At 41.9% G+C, this 20,384-nt stretch overlaps 1 protein-coding gene across 4 annotated transcripts; it reads left to right on the top strand.

Annotated features, from left to right (window-relative positions):
• Positions 1 to 495: 495 nt before the first annotated feature.
• Positions 496 to 18,281, top strand: RDH11 (retinol dehydrogenase 11). 4 transcript variants are annotated; one of them, XM_007095160.3, is made up of 7 exons: positions 496 to 1,098; positions 4,026 to 4,144; positions 4,494 to 4,649; positions 6,026 to 6,130; positions 6,688 to 6,897; positions 10,273 to 10,462; positions 17,493 to 18,281. In XM_007095160.3, exons 1-7 carry the CDS (start codon positions 1,094 to 1,096, stop codon positions 17,593 to 17,595), a joined length of 888 nt encoding a protein of 295 aa, XP_007095222.1. In that variant the 5' UTR covers positions 496 to 1,093; the 3' UTR covers positions 17,596 to 18,281. The 4 variants fall into 4 exon arrangements, with proteins under 4 accessions (XP_007095222.1, XP_015398916.1, XP_007095221.1 ...); XM_015543430.2 differs by lacking the exons at positions 496 to 1,098; positions 17,493 to 18,281 and adding exons at positions 1,415 to 1,525; positions 12,985 to 13,372; XM_007095159.3 differs by lacking the exon at positions 496 to 1,098 and adding an exon at positions 1,417 to 1,525.
• Positions 18,282 to 20,384: the final 2,103 nt, after the last annotated feature.

The raw sequence follows: 20,384 nt of genomic DNA, 5'->3' as shown, positions 1-20,384 counted from the left end.
CCTCAAAGAAGCTTTTCCTGATCTCCAGACTAGGAGAGGCTTCATGCTATGATCCTTGTTGTTTCCTTCATGAGATCATGTTGTTTCCTTGCTTGAGTTCATGTTTCCCATGAGTTCATGTTGCTTCATGTTGTTTCCTTGTTGAGATCCTTCATGCTCTGATGCTTTCCTTGTTTTCCCTCATAACCCTCATCATAATTTATTCAAGGTGATCCTGAATCAAGACATTCCTCCCTGATAGCCCATAAGCTCTGAGAGGGCAAAGGTCATTTCTGCTTGGCTCCCTGCTGTACCTCAGCATAATGCCTAGTACACTGTAGGAATACCATAAACATTCATCAAATGAATGGATGGAATGAATAAGGAACAAAATACATGAAAGTCTTTTAATAAAGGTATAAAAACCTGTATACATATTAGGTATCACAATAATGAGCATATGACAAAATCTGATGATTATTAGATAAACTAATGTTAAATCAGTAAAAAATTGTATTGTGTGAAGGAAACCTCCTCTTCAAGTTCTATAAAACACTCATTAAAATTGATCTTGGAACATGTCTTTCAGTCAAATGGAAATGAATTATCCCAATTATTGACTTGTCAAAACATCCTCTGCCTCTACCTCCTGGAAGCCAGATAAAGGCCTCAGATGGTAGAGCTGAAAGGAATAATTGAACAGGGAACCTGTTTGTTCTCAGAGAATTTTCATGGCCTTAATTCAAGACAGGATTATGCATTTTCACGAGTAAGCAAAACCAACTGTGCTAATCTGAGAAATTCATTGCTACCCTGGGAGTTAATATATCTAATCCAAGTCACCAGGAAAACTATGTTCTATTATCAATTCACATTCAAACAGGAGGAAAATGATAGCATTATAATTCAAACTAGACACAATAAAGTGATTTTCTTGGGAATGTCTTCAGGGACGGGTTGCTTACACTCCATTGGATGAAGGAATCCCTAAGGCGAAAGGATTCCCACCTCCCCATTTCTCTACCAACTGTCAGACCTCAACCGATCCTCCTCCGCTGTCTAAATGGCCTTAGAACACTCCCCAGAGGCCAATCTTTGATCTCCAGGAGAAACAATGCGGTAACTGCCTCACTATGGGGAAAACTGAACCACGGTCTGGACTTGGGAACCGGGAGAGAGAGGACTGGGGAGATTTCGCGAGAACGCTGGTGGCCAGAGGGCTGTGGGAGAGCTGGACGATCCTAGAGGTCCTAGAGGCTAGATGATTGAGGACTTTTTGCGTGTCAGAGCAAGGGTCAGCTTCTCTGAGCAGCTGGAAGCACTAAGCTTAGGACCAAGCTGTGGACTACATTTCCCAGACGGCTTTGCTCCCTGGGCTGTCGTACTGAGACTAGGGCGTGTCTGGGAGGAGCAGCCACAGTCCGGCAAGGCTTGCTGGGGCATCTCGCTCCGCTTGTGCAGCCCAGCAGCCAGCCAGGATGGTCGGGGTCCTGCTCCTGCTCCTCCTTCTCCCCTTTTTCCTGTACATCGCTGCACCCAAAATCAGGTCTGTGCAAATGTATTGCCTTCTCTTGAGAAGAATTCAGGGGGGCGTTAGTCCTCACCGAAGCTCTGTTCTCCAAAAGAAGGAAAAGGAAAACTCCCTGGGGGGCCCCAGTAGGTCGAGGCCCGGAGTTCGGTTGGTCGGAGGAGGTCCAACTGTCCTGGATGCGGGGGGACGAGAACAGGAGACTTCAGGCGGTGGGAGGGGGGCTGCATTCCGCAGCACCCCACTTTGTTTCTCCGATCCCTTTTTTCGTCTCCGCAGCCTTTGCTTCCCGCTCCAGAGAACCCCGTGTGCAAGGCTACCTCCAACACTTAAGTTTCCAGCATTGGGGGGTTTTAGACCCTAAAATGGAGTGAGGACCTCAACACTGTTTCCCCCTTAGCTCCCACGCCTTGGACTAGTCCTATCTGGCTTCTTGCTTCCAGCCTTTGAAGTACAATGGAGCGATTCGACTTTTTGCTTTCTGAAACTGTTCCTCGATGGGAATCGTGGTATCCGCAGACCCATTGCTTGATCTCTTGTTGCTGTTAGATTCGCTTTTTTTGTAAAGGAAAGAAATGAAAGGGTTTCGTCCTTGGCGGTATCCTGCCTTCAGAGCACGACTCATAACCTGGGGTTTGGGGGTGAGACAGAGAGCTTGAGGGGTAATGCTTTCTGGACCTAGTGACACAGTAGCCAATGGCTGGCTGAGTGACACAGAAAATCGGCGGAGTTGCACAAAGGCGCCTGCTGATTGGTTCTGAGTAAATCACCAGTAGTGACGGTGGACCAGTGACTGATGAGACACAACCCTTTCTGGGTGGGGGAGGGGGGAGGAGGGGCGTGGTCACCACCCAACGTCTTGCTCCTCTTCTAGTTCTTCCTCCCTTCTGAACACCTCGTGCTCCCACTCAGATGAAAACGCTTTTTATTTTCTTTAAAAAAAATTTTTTTTAATGTTTAATTTATTTTTGAGAAAGAGAGCATGAGCAGAGGAGGGGCAGAGAGAGAGAAGGAGACAAAGAATCTGAAGCAGGCTCCAGGCTCAACGCTGTCAGCATAGAGCCCGACGTGGGGCTCAAACTCACCAACCGTGGGATCATGACCTGAGCCCAAGTCAGATGCTTAACCAACTGAGCCAGCCCAGCGCCCCGCTTTTTATCATTTTACACCACAAGATTCTCTTACCCAAATAGAATCTCAATGAAAAGTTGAACCTGAACTGAAAATACTGCTCACGTCTCTGTGAGATTTTTCTGAGGAAGATTATGCTGCAAGGGTCATATCTGCAAACGCCTGGCTAGGTCATGGGAGCTAGCCCAGAGCTAGACTTTTCATAGTTGGTTGTCCCTTTCATTCCTGTTGGTAAGGAGAAGAGCGAGCTCAGTGGAGGTCCTGATAGTTGTTGCTCCTGGAGCTAAAACTGAAAGGATGTGAGAAACTGAGCAAGGAGGCTTTTCTCTGAGAAGGAAGATAGCCTTAGGCGAGCACCATGAGTTAGTTTGCTTCCTATCGGCCTGTGTCCACTAACCAGGTAGCGTTCATGGCTAGGAGTGTGTGCTTTGCAATTCTCAAGTTCGATGAAAAATACTGACATGCTCTTTAAAATTGTATCTCCTAGTCAAGAGATTCTTTTTACTTGAGTCTTGAGATTTGCAGAGAAGAAAAAGAACAATTTGAGACCTGTTAATCCCTGTTTGTGCATTCATTTCTGTGGAAAAGAAGGATAGCACAGTGCTTAGGAACAAGAACACTCAACCAGCTCCACTTTGTACTGATTTATGTCTTTTCTTGAATAATTAAAAAAATTTTTTTTAATGTTTATTTTTTATTTTTGAGAGAGAGAGAGAGAGAGAGCGCACGAGTGGGGAAGGGGCAGAGAAAGAGGGAGACACAGAATTTGAAGCAGGCTCCAGGCTCCAAGCTGTCAGCACAGAGCCAGACATGGGGCTGGAACTCACGAACTGTGAGATCATGACCTGAGCAGAAGTCAGACGCTTAACTGACTGAGCCACCCAGGCGCCCCTAATTTATGTCTTTTCTTTGTCTTAATTTTAATTGTGTGTGTGCATGCGTGTTTCTGTTTCTGTGTTTCACCTCAGGTTGACAAGCTTTCATAATTTTAACTTTTTTGTTGAATTATGTATCTCTAGGCCATAAAGTGCCAGTTGTGGGCAGATTGACATTAAGTGGACCAGTTCTTGCTTGTAGGCTGAGTCTTGTGATTCCCCAAGCCTGCTGAAGAGCTCAAACTGAAGCCAGGTGCCTGGACAATCAAATATTTATCTAGTTGTTATACTGCAAGGGGCAGCTCTAAGATTTGCCATTACAATAAAATCAATTTTGTTCTTGAGCAAGAGCAGAAAATTTTTCTTCAAACTTACTTAAATCTGTAAAGGGACAGTACTAGAAAGAACCAAAATAAACCTTAGCCTGGGATTGGAAGACATGGGGGTTGCAGGAACCTCTGGCCAGGGCAAGGAGAATGAAGAACTGATGAGCTCTCCCTTCCTCTCTACAGGAAAATGCTGTGTAGTGGGGTGTGTACATCAACTGTCCAGCTTCCTGGGAAGGTGGCTGTGGTCACTGGAGCCAACACAGGCATTGGAAAGGAGACAGCCAAAGAGCTGGCTCAAAGAGGCAAGATCATCTGCTTCTAATTCCCTCCTGCTACTGCCATTTTATCCCTCACAAGGATGACCATGCTCACTATTTCCTCCTAATATTGGAATTTAAGAACCTTCCAAGTGTCCCACAGATTCACTGGTCTCAACCTAGTATAATGCTCTGCATGTAATGGATACTTAATGAATATTATTTATTTTTCCTTTTTGATTTGCTCACCAGATACCTCTGTCGTGAAGTAGGGGTAAAATTCTGATTAAAAAAAAAAAAAACAGTAGAAAATTACATTCATAAATCTATAGGTCTGTAATGTCCACTCCAAAGCAGAGCTGACAGTTTGTCTCTTTTATATGTTGATTGGCAGGAGCCCGTGTGTATTTAGCATGCCGGGATATCCAAAAGGGGGAATTGGTGGCCAGAGAGATCCAGACCATGACAGGGAACCAACAGGTGTTGGTGCGGAAATTGGACTTGGCTGATACTAAATCTATTCGAGCCTTTGCTAAAGATTTCTTAGCAGGTAAGTGTTGAACCAGAGATTATGTTTTTGGTCTTGCAATCAACATAGCAGACTTAGCTAAAGGAAAAGGTCTTTCTCCCTCTTTAATACGTAGAAATACTAGATCGTTTATAATAAAAAACTTTCATTCATAGCTGACTCCTTAGTAACAAAGGGGAATGAATCCTCAAGAGGCAGAAATAAAAAAAAAAAATGGATTTAAAAAGTCATAGCATGCAAGGCACCTGGGTGGCTCAGTCAGTTAAGCGTCCGACTCTGGATTTCAGCTCTGGTCATGATCTTGTAGTTCATGGGATTGAGCCCCGCATTAGGTTCTGCACTGACAGCATAGAGCCTGCTTGGGATTCTCTGTCTCTGCTCCTTCCCATTCTCTCTTTGTCTCTCTCAAAATAAATAGGTAAACATTAAAAAAAAAAAAAAAAAAGTCCTAGTAATGCATAAGAACTAAAGCCAAAGATCTCACGGAAGTATCTGAACTCAATATGAGCTTTAGGGTCTGGAGTCTAAACACTCATACAGGGACAGAAGATAAGGACTCAGGCCCTGAGAGCTGGGGAGCTGTATCTCAGGCTTCACATAAGGTTGGGACTCACAAAAAGCCATCTTGTCCATGATAAAGAGGCATAAAAAAAACCTCGCCACCAGCTCTAAGGCATGACAAAAAAACTCATCTTCTCTTCAGGACATAGATGGTTAAAGAGTCATCTGTAAGATATTAGAACCTCAAGTTGGCATCATCTATGGGGGAGAATTTATTACATCACCAAATGATGTAAGAATCTTGAGCTGAGGAATTAACATAAAATCCTATAGAATCACATCAAAATCAAATCCAAGAGTAGTCTGTAGGCATCCCCTCATAATACAGGGATCTTGGCCTCCCTAAGTAAACAGCTTCTGCTGATATGAGCTTATAGTTAGAAATTAAAAACCACGTGAGAAAATAAACCAGGAGAAAGAGTTGTCATATGTAACAAAGAGGTGAAACCAGTATTTCTTTTGGTGCCTTTTGGAGTTCTCCAGTATCAGGGGTACATACAGAACATCCTTTTTTCTCCTGCTTGGATTCTTCCCATTCAGCCCGGGAAGTCTTTCTATTAGGAGAGCTGGGTAGAACACTTTTTCGAAAGCAATGAGTAAGTAGCTCCTTAATTGGAAAGATCATAAAGGCCACTTGGTTGTATAAGATGGAATTTTGCTCTGTGCTAAAAGTATGTAGGATTCAACTACAGTCTTAAATAATGAAAAACAATACAAAATACATCTGAAGGGGAAATGGAGGAAAGATTGAAGCCGTGGGTCCCCATTTCTAAGGCAGACTTCTTAGGTATCACCGCTGTGGCTGGCTGCTTCCACACTACATCTCTTCCCTGCAGAGGAAAAGCATCTTCACATTTTGATCAACAATGCAGGAGTGATGATGTGTCCCTACTCTAAGACAGCAGATGGCTTTGAGATGCACATGGGAGTCAACCACTTGGGTAAGAAATCTGGCCTCATCACAAAACTGGAGGAAACCTAAAGTTCTCCTTGGCAAACTTAGGGGTCAGATTCAGCTGTCCTTGTGATGCGATTGGACACTGGGCCCTAAAAGACCATAAGTGAATAGCGAATATTATGGTCCTGCCTGAAAGCCCAGGGATAAATTTGAGGCCCACTTGAGGCTACACCAACTTTTTAATCTGTGATTTGGATTCAATTTACTTTGGGGCATTTTTAACAGCCTAATTGGACTGAGGACTGTGTTGCTTTCTTTGTAGTGATCCTCACGGCGAACATTAGGTAGAGGCTGCCTGCTCTTAAAGAGTGATATTAATCAAAGTTGGAAGAAGACAGGACTTCATATTCACATGTTCCAGATCCCCCTCATGGATGGATGGCTGTCCTATTTTCCTAAACCCTCACTGAGCTTGTTCTGTAGTTGATAATGAATTAATGAGGCAAAAAGCCTTATTCCTGAATTCTCTGCAGAGCTCACCACGACTCCCTTAACCCTGACATTGGCCTCGAACTGTATTAATTCTAGTTTTTCTTGTAGGTCACTTCCTCCTGACCCATCTGTTGCTAGAGAAGCTGAAGGAATCAGCCCCATCAAGGGTAGTGAATGTGTCTTCCCTAGCGCATCACCTGGGGAGGATCCACTTCCATAACCTGCAGGGTGAGAAATTCTACAATGCAGGTCTGGCCTACTGTCACAGCAAGTTAGCCAACATTCTCTTCACCCAGGAACTGGCCCGGAGGCTCAAAGGTAGGCTTAGAAGAAATGAATATAGAGATATAAGTCAATGGGAAGTAGCCAAAAGCCACAGGAATACATTCTGTTTTCGGGAGCCTATCCTCTGGATAAAACCTGCTTTCATGACTATAACTGGGTATTATTTTAGTAAGTAGCCCAAAACTGAATATTGGAGGTGGCTGGCAGGAGATGGGGAAATTCTGACTTTGAGTCATAAGGCTTAGCTTTAGTACTTATCAGCCGTGTGACCTGTAGCAAGCTACTTAACTTTTCAGGACTTATTTCCTCATAAGTAAAATGGGATTATTTTATAGGTTATTGTCCTTATTAAGTCAGGTCTCATGAGCAAGCAAGGTTTTTTACTCATAATGAGACTAGATAGAAGGGAGGGACCTGAACTGGCACTAGATACAACCATTAGGATAAAACAGGTGCTAGGACAATGGTGGGAGGAGGGGGGGCGGGATGTTGCCCCCTAACAGCAAAAGGTTAAGTAAGAGAAATGCATGCTTGAAGAGGAAATTCTCCAGTCACAAATACACAGAGGTCCTTAGCACTGTCCACTCTGAATTTTCAAGAAAAAGAAAGGTAATCCAGGGTGGACAGCTGGAGTTACTTAGGAGTTGAGGCAGGCAGAATTCTGGCTCAAGAAGTCAAACATAGAAGCCCCATTGTTGGGACAGGATCATCAAGTTATGTGGACAGCAATGTGGGGGAAGGAAGCTGTGGTCAGCTCACTTCATATGCCCAGTCTATGCCCAGGACGTGACATTGTTTATCAGCTCAGGATGGATCAGAGTAACTGGATGGTGAAAACTATCCAAAGGGTTGGTAGGGGAGCTAGGGTGCCCTTGAGGTGGAGAGATAGACCCAGCCATGAGGATCCGATAAAAGCAGAGGATACACAAGTGAGGAAGCCTGAGAGATGTGAGGATTAGGTGGGAGACAGCTGTGGTGCAATGAAGGCAACCTGGGCATAACAGAGGAGTCGTTCATTCATCCATTCAGCAGTCAAGTATTCAGTATCCATGCTCTTCTATGCACTGATTCAGGGCTTGGAGATGGAGTGGTGCCTGATACAAGTACAGTCCCTTCTTTGATTTGGTTTAGATCCACTGGGGGAGGGAGATAATAAACAAGTATTTATACATTATCACATGTAAAATCAGTCTAGGAATACATGAATAATTCTCTTTGTAATAAGTTCCAATAATATAGAGCTAAAAGTGAAAAAAACCCTTTACTTAATCCCCACTTTCTCCCTTCTTTCTCCCCTCAAGGAACCACTGTCAACAACTTGATGTGCACCTGTCAATCATTTTTTATGCATTTATATACGTGTACATCATATATAAGGAACTGAAATTCCAACACAATATTTTGGAGATCTTTCCATGTTGTACATACAGATTTACCCCATTCCTTTTGTGGGCTGCATTATATTTCACCATATAGATGAGCCTCCGTTTATTCATTAATTTCCTTAACAACATCTGGAATGTTTCCTTTTTGTTGTTGTTTAATTATAATTGTAAATACTATGAAAGGGGAAGTACAAGGACCTATAATGGATTGGGGTGGGTGCTTATTCAGTCTAAGGGATCAGGGATTTCTCTAAAGAAATGAGTTGCAAGCTAAGCCTTTATATAAGATGATTAGAAATTAAATGGGTTACAGAGCAGGTGGAATGAGGCATCTGAGGAGGTTGAGGAACATTCCAGGCAGAAGAAAGAGAATGCACAAAAGTCTTGGCTCAGTTTGAGAAATGGAGAGGCTGCTGTGGTTAAAATGAAGAAAGCAATTGGGGCGCCTGGGTGGCTCGGTCGGTTAAGCGTCTGACTTCGGCTCAGGTCATGATCTCACGGTCCGTGAGTTCGAGCCCCGCGTCGGGCTCCGTGCTGACAGCTCAGAGCCTGGAGCCTGTTTCAGATTCTGTGTCTCCCTCTCTCTCTGCTCCTCCCCTGTTCATGCTCTGTCTCTCTCTGTCTCAAAAATAAATAAACGTTAAAAAAAAAAAAAAAAAAAAAAAATGAAGAAAGCAAGAGGAAGAGAAATCTGACCTGAGACTGGTGAGGTCGACAGGGGCAAAATCCTTAGAGGCTATGGTAAAGATTTTGGTGTAAGAGCAGTGGAAACCCTTTAAAATGGGGGCAGGGCTGTGTACAGCAAGTGATTTCTATAGTCTAGGTGATTGATGACAGTAGCTTGGACTACAGTGGTAGAGATGGAGGGTAGTGGACACTCCTAAGAGATATCTAGGATGGGAAAACCCTAAAGCTTGTTGAGCATGGTAACGTGGGGAATCGTCAAGAACTGCTCTGTGGGCCTGCCTGGTCGGGAGTTAGGAAACACTGCAAGATCCAGGTTTGGCCTTAAAAAGTATGAAGTTAATTGAGGACCTATGTGTCTGCATTACTATGGGTCATCTAGAGTAGATGTCAAGTTGGAAATAATATATATCCACAGTCCTTCGTCTGCAATTATGAAATCCACAAAGACATGAAAATTCCATTTTTTCAGAAGCTTGACACCAAAGCTCATTTGGCAACAAAATCTCACCTGTACCAGGGAGATTAGGTAATAAGCAGTATATGTATAGGTGTTCGTATTATCTTTCCAAAATCAATAAAAATTTGGAAACCTTTTTGGCATAGCCATGCATGAGTGTCATTTAGCACTTACCATGCACCAGATACTGTTCTAGCCTCTTGTACATATGAACTCATTTAATCCTCAGAACAACCTTGTGAGGTGCAGGTATTAGGATTATCCCCATTTTAAGAGGAAACTGAGTCACAACATCAGGAGCTTGCTCAAGGTCACACAGCTAATGAGTGGTAAAGCTAGGATTTGAAACTGGGCGGTCTGCCCACAAAAGTTCATGCCCTGAACCACTACATTACACTGCCTCTCGTAGTCAGTTAAGAGTTCAAAGGAGTATAATGTACCAAAAAATGTGCATACCGTAAAGTTATAGAGAGGGATTTTAGCAAGCCATGAGAACTCCAACATTTGAAGTTTGAGTAGAAGATGATGAACTGGCCCAGGAAGCTAAGAGGAAGCAGCGAGAAAGGATAGGAAAATCAGGAGTGTGGGGTCATGGAAGCCAATAAAAAGGCAGCTTTGAGAAAGAAGTAGTCAGTAGTGTCAAGTGCTACTAATAGGTTGAGTCCTGGCTCTACTGTTTGCTAACAGTTAGTAACCTCTTTGAGCTTTAATCTTAACCTGTGAGATGGGGAGATATAAATTACTGTGAGGAATGCTTGTAATACTGTTGGGGGAAGGGAGTCTTCATGGGGTCAAATGTTTATTCATATCCTCTGCTCTCTTCGGCCATGTGGCAATATCAAGTCCTGTCTTCCTCTCTCCCAACGGCACCCCCATTAGGCTCTGGCGTTACGACGTATTCTGTACACCCTGGCACAGTCAACTCTGAATTGGTTCGGCACTCACCTTTCATGAAGTGGATGTGGTGGCTTTTCTCCTTCTTCATCAAGACCCCTAAACAGGGAGCCCAGACCAGCCTGTACTGTGCCATAACAGAAGGTCTTGAGATTCTAAATGGGCATCATTTCAGGTATGAATATATCTGTTTTTGAAGACGGGGTTTCATTGCTCAAAGGAAATAATTTGGATTTGTACTCTTCTTATAAAGTACATTGGGCAACATAGCTTTTTTTGTTGTTGTTTTTTAAACATCTTTTGGGGCGCCTGGGTGGCGCAGTCGGTTAAGCGTCCGACTTCAGCCAGGTCACGATCTCGCAGTCTGTGAGTTCGAACCCCGCGTCAGGCTCTGGGCTGATGGCTCGGAGCCTGGAGCCTGTTTCCGATTCTGTGTCTCCCTCTCTCTCTGCCCCTCCCCCGTTCATGCTCTGTCTCTCTCTGTCCCAAAAATAAATAAAAAACGTTGAAAAAAAATTTTTTTAAATAAATAAATAAATAAACAACATCTTTTGCATCTTTTTTTTTTTTAAGTTTATTTATTTATTTTTTTGAGAGAGATAGAAAGAGAGATAGAGATCAAGTGGAGGAGAGGCAGGGGGGTGGGGAGGCAGAGAATCCCAAGCAGGCTCCATACTGTCGGCGCAGAGCCCAATATGGGGCTCAAACTCACAAACCATGAGATCATGACCTGAGCTAAAACCAAGAGTCAGATGCTTAACCAACTGAGCCACCCAGGCACCCCTCTCTTCTTTTTTTTTAATGTTTATTTTTGAGAGAGAGAAAGAGTACACAAGCAGGGGAAGTGCAGAGAGAGAGGGGGACAGAGGATCCAAAGTGGGCTCTGTGCTGATAACAAATAGCCTGATGCAGGGCTTGAACTCACGAACCATGAGATCATCACCTGAGCCAAAGTCAGACGCTTAACTAACTGAGCCACCCAGGTGCCCCAGCTTTTGTCTTTTGACTAGGGTTGTTACCTTTAAGAGGGGGACTGACTCATTCACATTTTTCGTGGTACTTGTAGGTTTGATTTTCTCCATGCCATCTTTTATTAATATGGCTGTTTCTTTTCTTCCTACTTTTTCTTATGTCCATCCAGTTTTCTTTGTTCCTTTTTGGACTCCTTGTTTTGTTTTGTTTACATTAAAAAATTTGTATTTTTCTATTGTCTTCAGGACTAAAATAGTATCAATGGACTCTGTTCTTGAATAAGTGAAGACTTTTAAAACTTTTTATTGTAGAGGGTTTTGAACATACACAGTCGTAGGTAAAATAGCATGTTGAATCCCACAGTACAGCCTCAACAACCATTAAGCCATAGCTAGTGTTCTCCCATCCCATCCACCAGCCCTTCACATATTTTTTTCTCTCATGTTATTATTTTTTTAATGTTTATTTATTTTTGAGAGAGAGACAGAGCACAAGCAGGGGAGCGTCAGAGAGAAAGGGAGACACAGAATCTGAAGCAGGCTCCAGGCTCTGAGCTGTTGGCACAGAGCCTGGCACGGGGCTCAGACCCACAGACCGTGAGACCGTGACCTGACTTTAAGTCGGACACTTAACCGAATGAGCTACCCAGGCACTCCTCCTCTCACGTTATTTTGAAGCATGTCTCAGACATCACATAAGATTGAAATTTTAGCATGTTTTTACCTCCTCTTCAAGATTATGTGGAAATAACTTGCACTTTTAGAGAAAGGGCTGCAAATAAATTAAAATTGGAAAGAAAGGTAGATAGATCATGAAAGGCCCATAATGCCAGACCTGGAGAGGAGCCACAGAAGTTGTTTCAGTAGAAAGGAATAATCTGCTCTGTGCTTCAGAGAAACATCCCTGCTGACTTTGTTTAATGAATGGATAAATAACCCAAGTGAGAGATAATGAGTTCCTGATTTAGGGTAATGACAGTTGGAATGCAAAGAATGATTAAGAGAGAGAGGCCCTGAAGAGGCAGAATCTTTACCACTTGATGAATAATTGAATGAGAGGTCGGGGAGGAGTTGGTGACCTGGGGGTCAAGCCTGACTTACTATGAGGTTGATGATGACATTAACTGAGACAGCAGAAATGGAAATATAATGTGTATAGCTTAGGGTTCTCTGATTGCAAAGCAGTGGAAACAGACTCAAGCTAACTTGAGCAAGAAGGGAATTTATTAGAATATGGGGATTCTCCTAGGTCCAAAGAGCAGACTGAAGAGCCAGGCTTAGAACACACACAGTGGCCAGTCAACTGGCCGGGGCACTGTTGCTGGAACGAGTATATGCCAACTATCTTTAGTCTTTGTTTTGTTGCTCACCATCCGCTCTCTAGCAAGGAAGCACTAGGTCTTCCATCCTCACATCCTCACTCCCTTGGTTAGGGGAAGACCAGCACTTGATTAATGGGCTCTCCAAACTGTGGGAAAGAGGTAATTTTACAGAAAGGAATCAGATTGCTGTTGCCAAAAGAATGTGGAATGGATCAGTTGCCCTCTATAATACACCTGGCCTTATACATGTTGAGTGAGTGCATATCCATAAGTCATGGAGTAGAAATGTATAGCAGATAGTTGGAAATGTGGGTCTGAAAGTCAGGAAGATAAATTTATATGGTTTTATACACTAGAATGATTTTCCATGAATGACTGGATTCTTCTTCCCTGGAAATTTTAAGGTTTTGACTGAGTAATCTAAAGAAAGCCGGCCTCAAATTCATGACTTAGTAAATATTTAATTGGCTTTTGAAGAGCCTTTCCAGTGCCAAGGATTCTCAATTGTAAGCATTTTGAAGATCCAACAGCAGCTGTGTTGACCACTATCAAGAAATGAACTTAAGTCTGTCTTGACTGAAACATTAGAAACTTTGTACTAGTTTTTCTTCCTGACTGAAACCACAAACCTACTTTTGTCTCTATGGATTTGCCTGTACTGGATGTTTCATATAAATAGAATCATATAATATGTAGCCTTTTGTGACTGGCTTCTTTCTCACTTTGCAAAATGTGTTCAAGGTCATCCATGCCAAAACATGTATCAGTACATCATTCCTATTTATTGCCAAATAATATTTCATTTTGTCGATGTTCCACATTTTATTTATCCCTTCATTAGTTGGTGGGCATTTGGGTTGTCACTTTTTTTAATTGAATAATGATGCTATGAATATTCATGTACAGATTTTTGTATGGACATTTTTCTTGGTTTATATACCTAGAAATGGAATCCCACTGGAATATGGGTCATGTTAACTCCATGTTTAACTGTTGAGGAATTGTCAGGGTGTTTTCCAAAGTGGCTGCAGCATTTTGTGTTGTCATCAGTAGTGTATGAGGGTTCCAGTTTCTCCCTCATACACTGCCCTTGCAGTGAGAGAGTGACACAGAGTGTGAGTGGGGGAGGGCAGAGAGAGATGGAGACACAGAATCTGAAGCAGGCTCCAGGCTAACTGTCAGCACAAAGCTCAACGCAGGGCCCAAACTCATGAACCGTGAGATCATGACCCGAGCCAAAGTCAGACACTTAACCAACTGAGCCACCCAAGCGCCCCTCTGTCCTTTGTTTTAGCCATTATAATAAATATGAAGTAATTTTTCTATTTATGTTCTTCTAGTTTTTCTCATTATGGTTTTCATTTGCATTTTCTTGCTAGTGATGTTAAGCATCTTTTCATGTGCTCATATTTGTTTATCTTTGTTGGAGAAATGTCTATTCATATCCTTTGCCCAATTTCAAAATGGATTATTGTCTTTTTATTGTTTAATTGTAATGATTCTTTATATAGTCTGGATGCAAGTCCCTTGTCAGATGTGTGATTTACCAATATTTTCTTCCACTCTTTGGTTTGTCTTTTTACTTTCTTTATGGTGTCTTTTGAAGCAGAGAAGTTTTTGAGGAAGTCTAATTTATTGACTTTTTTCTTTTGTCACTTGTGCTTTTGGTGTCCTAAGAAACCATTGCCTAACTGAGGGGCACAAAGAGTTATTACTATGTTTTCTTCTAACAGTTTTATAATTTGAGCATTACATTTCAGTCTATGATTCATTTAATTTTTATATATGGCATGGGGATAGGGTCCTGTTTCATTTTGAATGTGGATATCCGGTTTTCCAAGAACTGTTTGTTGAAAAGATTATTCTTTTCCCATTGAATTTTCTTGGTAGCTATATTCAAATTCCTTGGGCTGCAATAGCAGAATACCAGAAATTTATTTTCTTACAGTTCTGGAGGAAAACAGTTTTCTTATAGTTCAAGATCAAGGTGCCAACAAGATTGATTTCTGGTTTCTTCCTGGCTTGCACCGGGCTGCCTTCTTGATGTGTCCTCAGATGGTTTTTACTCTGTGTGCACACTCCTGGTGTCTCCTCTTATAAGGACACTAGTCCTATTGAATTGGAGCCCTACCTTTTTGACCCTATTTAACCTTAATTATCTCCTTAAAAGCCCTTCCTCCAAATACAGTCACCTTGGGGATTTAGGGATTCAACATGGATTTGGGGGGACATAATTCAGTCCGTAACAGATTTATCAAAAATCAGTTGACCATAAATGTAAGAGTACTTCTATACTTTTTTATTTTTTCTTTTCATTTCTTAAAAAATTTTTTAACATTTATTCATTTTTTGAGAGACAGAGACAGCATGAGTGGGGGAGGAGCAGAGAGAGAGGGAGACACAGAATCTGAAGCAAGCTCCAGTCTCTGAACTGACAGCACAGAGCCCGATGCAGGGCTCGAACTCACAAATCGTGAGATCATGACCTGAGCCGAAGTCGGATGCTTAACCGACTGAGCCACCCAGGTGCCCCTTTTCTATTCATTTCTATGTCTGTCCTTATGCCAGTAGAATAGTCTTTGTATTAAGTTTTGATATAGGTCTTTTTACATATACTGGTTGATACTACCCAAAATCCTACTGGAAATACCAGCAACATGACCATGCTCATGCATAACCACACTTAAGTAGCTTTTTTTTTTTTTAATTTTTTAAATGTTTATTCACCCTTGAGAGACAGAGAGAAAGAGTGTGAGCAGGGGAGAGGCAGAGAGAGAGAGAGGGGAAGACACAGAATCTAAAGCAGGCTCCAGGCTCTGCACTGGCAGGAAGAGCCCCACATGGGGCTTGAACCCACAAACCATAAGATCATGACCTGAGCTGAAGTCGGATGCTTAACGGACTAAGCCACCCAGGTGCCCCAACACTTAAGTAGCTTTTACTGTGGTATTTGAACACATTTTACAGCATGTCATAGCTTATGACACACAGCACTTTCCATTGTGTCCATTGTGTGTGTCATTTGCTCTTCATTGTAACCTTGCAGAGAACATCAGGTATATATAGAGTCTACAGAGGCTTACAGAGGCCAACTGAGAGAGTCATACAAAGCCTTTTGGTTCTCGGTAATGGTCTTTTTACTCAGCAGTGACAGGTTGTACTGGTCATGCTGGTGAGTTCCCTTAAACAGAAGTACCAAGAAGCCTTGTTTTGTAAATTTGAAGATATCTTTAAGTGGTGTTTCTCAAAATTCTATGTGTTTTAGAGGAAGTGGCTGAAAACAGATAACTGGGCCTCAACCCTGTTCTGATTCAGCAGGTTTGGATGGGGCCTGACAATCGGCATTGCTAACAAGCTTCCAGATGATGGCTCCTGCTAGTCCATAACGCACTCTTTGATTAGCAGTGTCTTAATGGACGTAGTGTTAGGAGTTTGCTTCATGTACTTATTTCAGACTTGCCAAGTTTCCTTTTCATCTTCAGAATTTGCTTAGAATGTCCTGGAAGCAGTTTTCTTAAAATAGTATAATTTTTAAAATTGCTTCTTATGTAACTTAAAAGATTGCAGTTCATTTACTCAATCACTTTATTGAATGCCTGCTGTGTACTAGATGCAGCGAATATAAAAATAAGTAAAAGGGGGCACCTGGATAGCTCAGCTGGTTAAGTGTCCAACTTCACCGGAGGTCATGATGTCCTGGTTTGCGGGTCTGAGCCCTGCATTAGACTCTGTGCCGACAGCTCAGAGCCTGGAGCCTGCTTCAGATTCTGTGTCTCCCTCTCTCCCTGCCCCTCCCCCCCACTTGTGCTCTGTCTCTGTCTCTCTCTCTCTCAAAAAATAAATAAATGTTAAAAAGATTTTTTTAAGGGGCACATGGGTGGCTCAGTTGGTTAAGCATCCGACTTCAGCTCAGGTCATGATCTCATGGCTCATAGGTTCGAGCCCTGCGTCAGGCTCTGTGCTGACAGCTCGGAGCCTGGAGCCTGCTTCGAATTCTGTGTGTGTCTATCTCCCCCTCCCCCACTCATGCTCTGCCTCTCTGTCAAAAAGAAATAAACATTAAGAAATTAAAAAAAATTTTTTTAAATGAGTAAAAGTCTTTGAGAAAATTTCTGATAAGTGCAGAGTTTGAATACCCCTCCTGCATTTGTTTTTTTAGATGTTTATTTATTTTGAGAGAGAGTGCGAGTGGGGGAGAGGGGCAGAGAGAGGGAGAGAGAATCTTAAGCAGGTTCCATGCTCAGTGTGGAGCCCAATGTGGGGCTCAATCCCACAACTGTGAGATCATGACCTGAGCCAATATCAAGAGTCAGATGCTTAACCCACTGAGCCACCCAGGCACCCTGTCTCTCTCCTGTATTTAATGGGGATTTAAAATAATAACACAGATATTATAGTTAAATATATACATATAGGGGCACCTGGGTGGTTCAGTTGGTTGAACATCTGGCTCTTGATTTCAGCTCAGGTCATGATCTCACAGTTCATGGGTTCAAGTCCTGCATTGGGCTCTGTGCTGGTGATGTGGAATCTGATTGGGATTCTCTCTCTCTCTCTTCTCACCTCCCCTGCTCTCTCTCTCAAAATAAATAAACATTTACACACACACACACACACACACACACACACACACACACACATATACAGCAGAATATAAAGACTTACTGCTATACATTACATATCAAACAGAGCATTCTCATCAGAGGTAGTCTAGTGAGGAGATCTAAATGGTAATTACATTTTCTCTGGGGTAAGAATTGGAGAATGAAGAGGTAAGACAAAGACTGGCCCTATGAAGTGTATAGAGGGCATGTCATCCCTGGGTTGTTTTTCTGTCACATTCCTTGTTCGAGGCAGAGAACAGATTCCATTCTTAAACCCTGTGTTTTAAGTCTCTCTCTTTCATTTCCAGTGACTGCAGTGTGGCGTGGGTCTCTGCCCAGGCTCGGAATGAGACAATAGCAAGACGGCTATGGGATGTCAGTTGTGACCTGCTGGGCATCCCCATGGACTGACAGGTGGTAGCAGTTGGACTCAAGAGAAACCTATAGCAGACTACTCAGTACTCCCTGCCAAAATGATTCTCCTTCATGGTGACCAAAATCGTCAGTACAAAGAAAACAAATCTTCCAGCCTTTCCTGCTTGATGTCTGAGAAAAGCACAGTGTACATTGCCAGATTCATCAAAACACCTTGCATTTACTCCAGATTTAGTTTGCCCTTATTACTGTCAGTTGCAAGAGATATCAGACGATAAGATCCTCAGATGACCTGCGAGCTGATATTTGCCGTCTGAAACCTACTACCTAGGAGAATCTTAGCTATGGCAAGGTCAATTTATGGTAGTTTGGATTAGTTTCTACCCTCTTTGTTCACAATATAGTTCCTTCCAACCACCATCCAACCTTCATTTCAAGAGGGCCACACTGCAGCCTCAGCCGAACTCTGAGTCACAGTGGCTTGACTCAAGAGCAGGACTCATCCCTCACCTGTTAAGAAAACCATCATATGCTAACATCTGAATTATTTCCGGAAACTCTTAACTGAATCTGGATTATGGCATGGCTTTATCTCTTGACAACCTAAAGCCACTGCTATTAAAACACTTTCCAACATCTAGACCACAGAGAAGAGCTTCCTTTTCTAAGAAGTTTGTGGGGTTTGGAGGATGGCAGAAATAAAAATCAAGCTTAAACTATCATTTTCTTACTGTTTCTCAGACCAGCAAGTGGGTAAAGAAAGGGGCAGTATGGGAAGATAGACCATCTACCTGACTTTAGTTAGTGACCCCAGACCGATGGAGGCCTTTTTGTGTCTTAGTTTCTCTTATAAAACCAGAAGAAGGAAAAGGCTATTTGGTGATTGTCACTGAGTTTATCTTTGTGTTCTTCTGTAGTCACACAGTGGGGCTTATTTTCACAGAATTCAAAATAACTACAAAGGAAGAGTATTAAACTGGACCCTGGTGGAGGCAAATGTTCAAAGATGGAGCAAACAGTGTCATCCAGTCTTTGATACAAATGAGTAGACCAGCAAAGGGAAGTCAACTCTGTATATATGGTTAACTACTTACCCAGAAGCACATGGGTAGCAGGGAAGAAGTCTAAAACAGAAAAATCCTGGAAGATAATGCATGCAGTAAAGGGACTAGTTAAGGACTTAAAAAAAAAAAAAAAAAAAAAAAAAAAAAAAAAAAAACAACAAACAAAACTAAAGATGGTAATATGTAACTGGAAGAATTGAGGGCGAGCACCTGAGTGAGCAAGACTGACACTGTACTGTCTTCATAAGCACCAATCAACCAATGTGGCAGAAAAAGTCCCAAAATAAACCCCCCCAATTCTTTATTCAGCAAAATTATCCTAAGGACGGATATTGGTAATTTACAGTCACTATAGTAATCTTTCAGGGCATTTCCTTACATTATCTTAACATGATTAAAATGTCTATTTGCTAAAAATCTACATTTAATTTGGAGAACTTTTATCAAAAGTAATGCTGCCAAAGGAAATTGGAGGAATAATAATGTTCTTATCACTTGTTTAGAATATGTTATTCTAATAGACTTTGATTTTCTTGGACTGACAATTACATATTCACTTTGGTGGGGTAAAGAGTTATGGGACCACAGTCTTCTCATATTTGTAAATGGATATTTTGTTGAACGTGTTTTGACCATCAAGCTATATATTTAAAAATGGTCATTTTATGGAAAAATTGGAAATTTTTAATAGTTAAGTAGCATAACTAATATTTTACTTAATTTATGTTAAACTATCAATGACAAATAAAAATTTTTTATTATTTGTAATGTTTTTACTTACCTAAATAAAAGCTGTAAGAATTAGAGTCAATGAAAGAAAACAATTAAATGAAAGTTTAGCTATAAGAAGAAAATGCTTTTCATTATTATGGTTATACAGTCATTTCTCATTTTTAAGGATAATTTGTCTCAGAGTCTAACCACAGTATAGTCTCCATTGAAATGCCATTAACTTTGGTTGTGTGATAATTTGATTATTCATTCACTCATTTCCTGCTTTTGTGATGCTTTTCAAACAATTTTTTCCATTTCAGGCTATTATGCCCCCCTTTTGCACCTGTCCTTTCTAGAACAGAGTTGTGGGACTTAATCACATTACACTTCCACTAACAACCTCAGATTTTGCTATCCTTATATTCAATGAACATTAAGAGCTCAATGCATTTGTTGAATCAGTGGTCATGAATCAGTCTGATAAAAATAAAGTTCCAGGAGATCTATGAATTATCAAATCACTTCCCCCTGAACAGTCATATATCGTTTAATATGTTTGGGAAGTTTTATATATTGGGCTGCCAAGCAAACATTTCAGAAAGGGCTTTGATAGGAAAATCATGAAATAAGTTGAAAATAGAAATTCCCTGCCATGGAACCATGAAAACCCACGTTGCAGAATAGGACTTTGTCACTGTTAACACATTACACGTAGTGGGAAAGAGACCCGATGAAGCAGAGTGCGCCTTGCTCACCACGTTATAAAATAACCAAGCACAGAGAGTGAATTTTTTATTCACCAACATATGCCCAGATACAGCATAATGACATGCTGAACATTAACAAATACCTGCTGAGGGGCACTTGGGTGGCTCAGTCAGTTAAGCCTCTGACTTTTACTCAGGTCGTGATCTCCTCGTCCGTGAGTTCCAGCCCCGCACTGGGCTCTGTGCTCACAGCTCGGAGCCTGGAGCCTAGAGCCTGCTTGGGTTTCTGTGTCTCTCTCTGGCCCTCCGCCACTCACGCTCTGTGTCTCTCTCTCAAAAA

Source organism: Panthera tigris, chromosome B3 (genome assembly GCF_018350195.1).
Source record: "Panthera tigris isolate Pti1 chromosome B3, P.tigris_Pti1_mat1.1, whole genome shotgun sequence".
In the NCBI taxonomy this organism is placed as follows: domain Eukaryota; kingdom Metazoa; phylum Chordata; class Mammalia; order Carnivora; family Felidae; genus Panthera; species Panthera tigris.
The sequence above is the reverse complement of the archived record's forward strand: the minus strand, read 5'-3'. Positions and strand labels throughout refer to the sequence as shown.

Bases quoted from the DNA above. Each gene is read 5' to 3' on its own strand.
- RDH11 (XM_007095159.3), top strand. From the start codon at position 1,458: ATGGTCGGGGTCCTGCTCCTGCTCCTCCTTCTCCCCTTTTTCCTGTAC. The intron at 4,650-6,025 runs GTAAGTGTTGAA...TCTTCCCTGCAG, and splicing joins TGCTAAAGATTTCTTAGCAG to AGGAAAAGCATCTTCACATT. The intron at 10,463-17,492 runs GTATGAATATAT...TTTCATTTCCAG, and splicing joins CTAAATGGGCATCATTTCAG to TGACTGCAGTGTGGCGTGGG.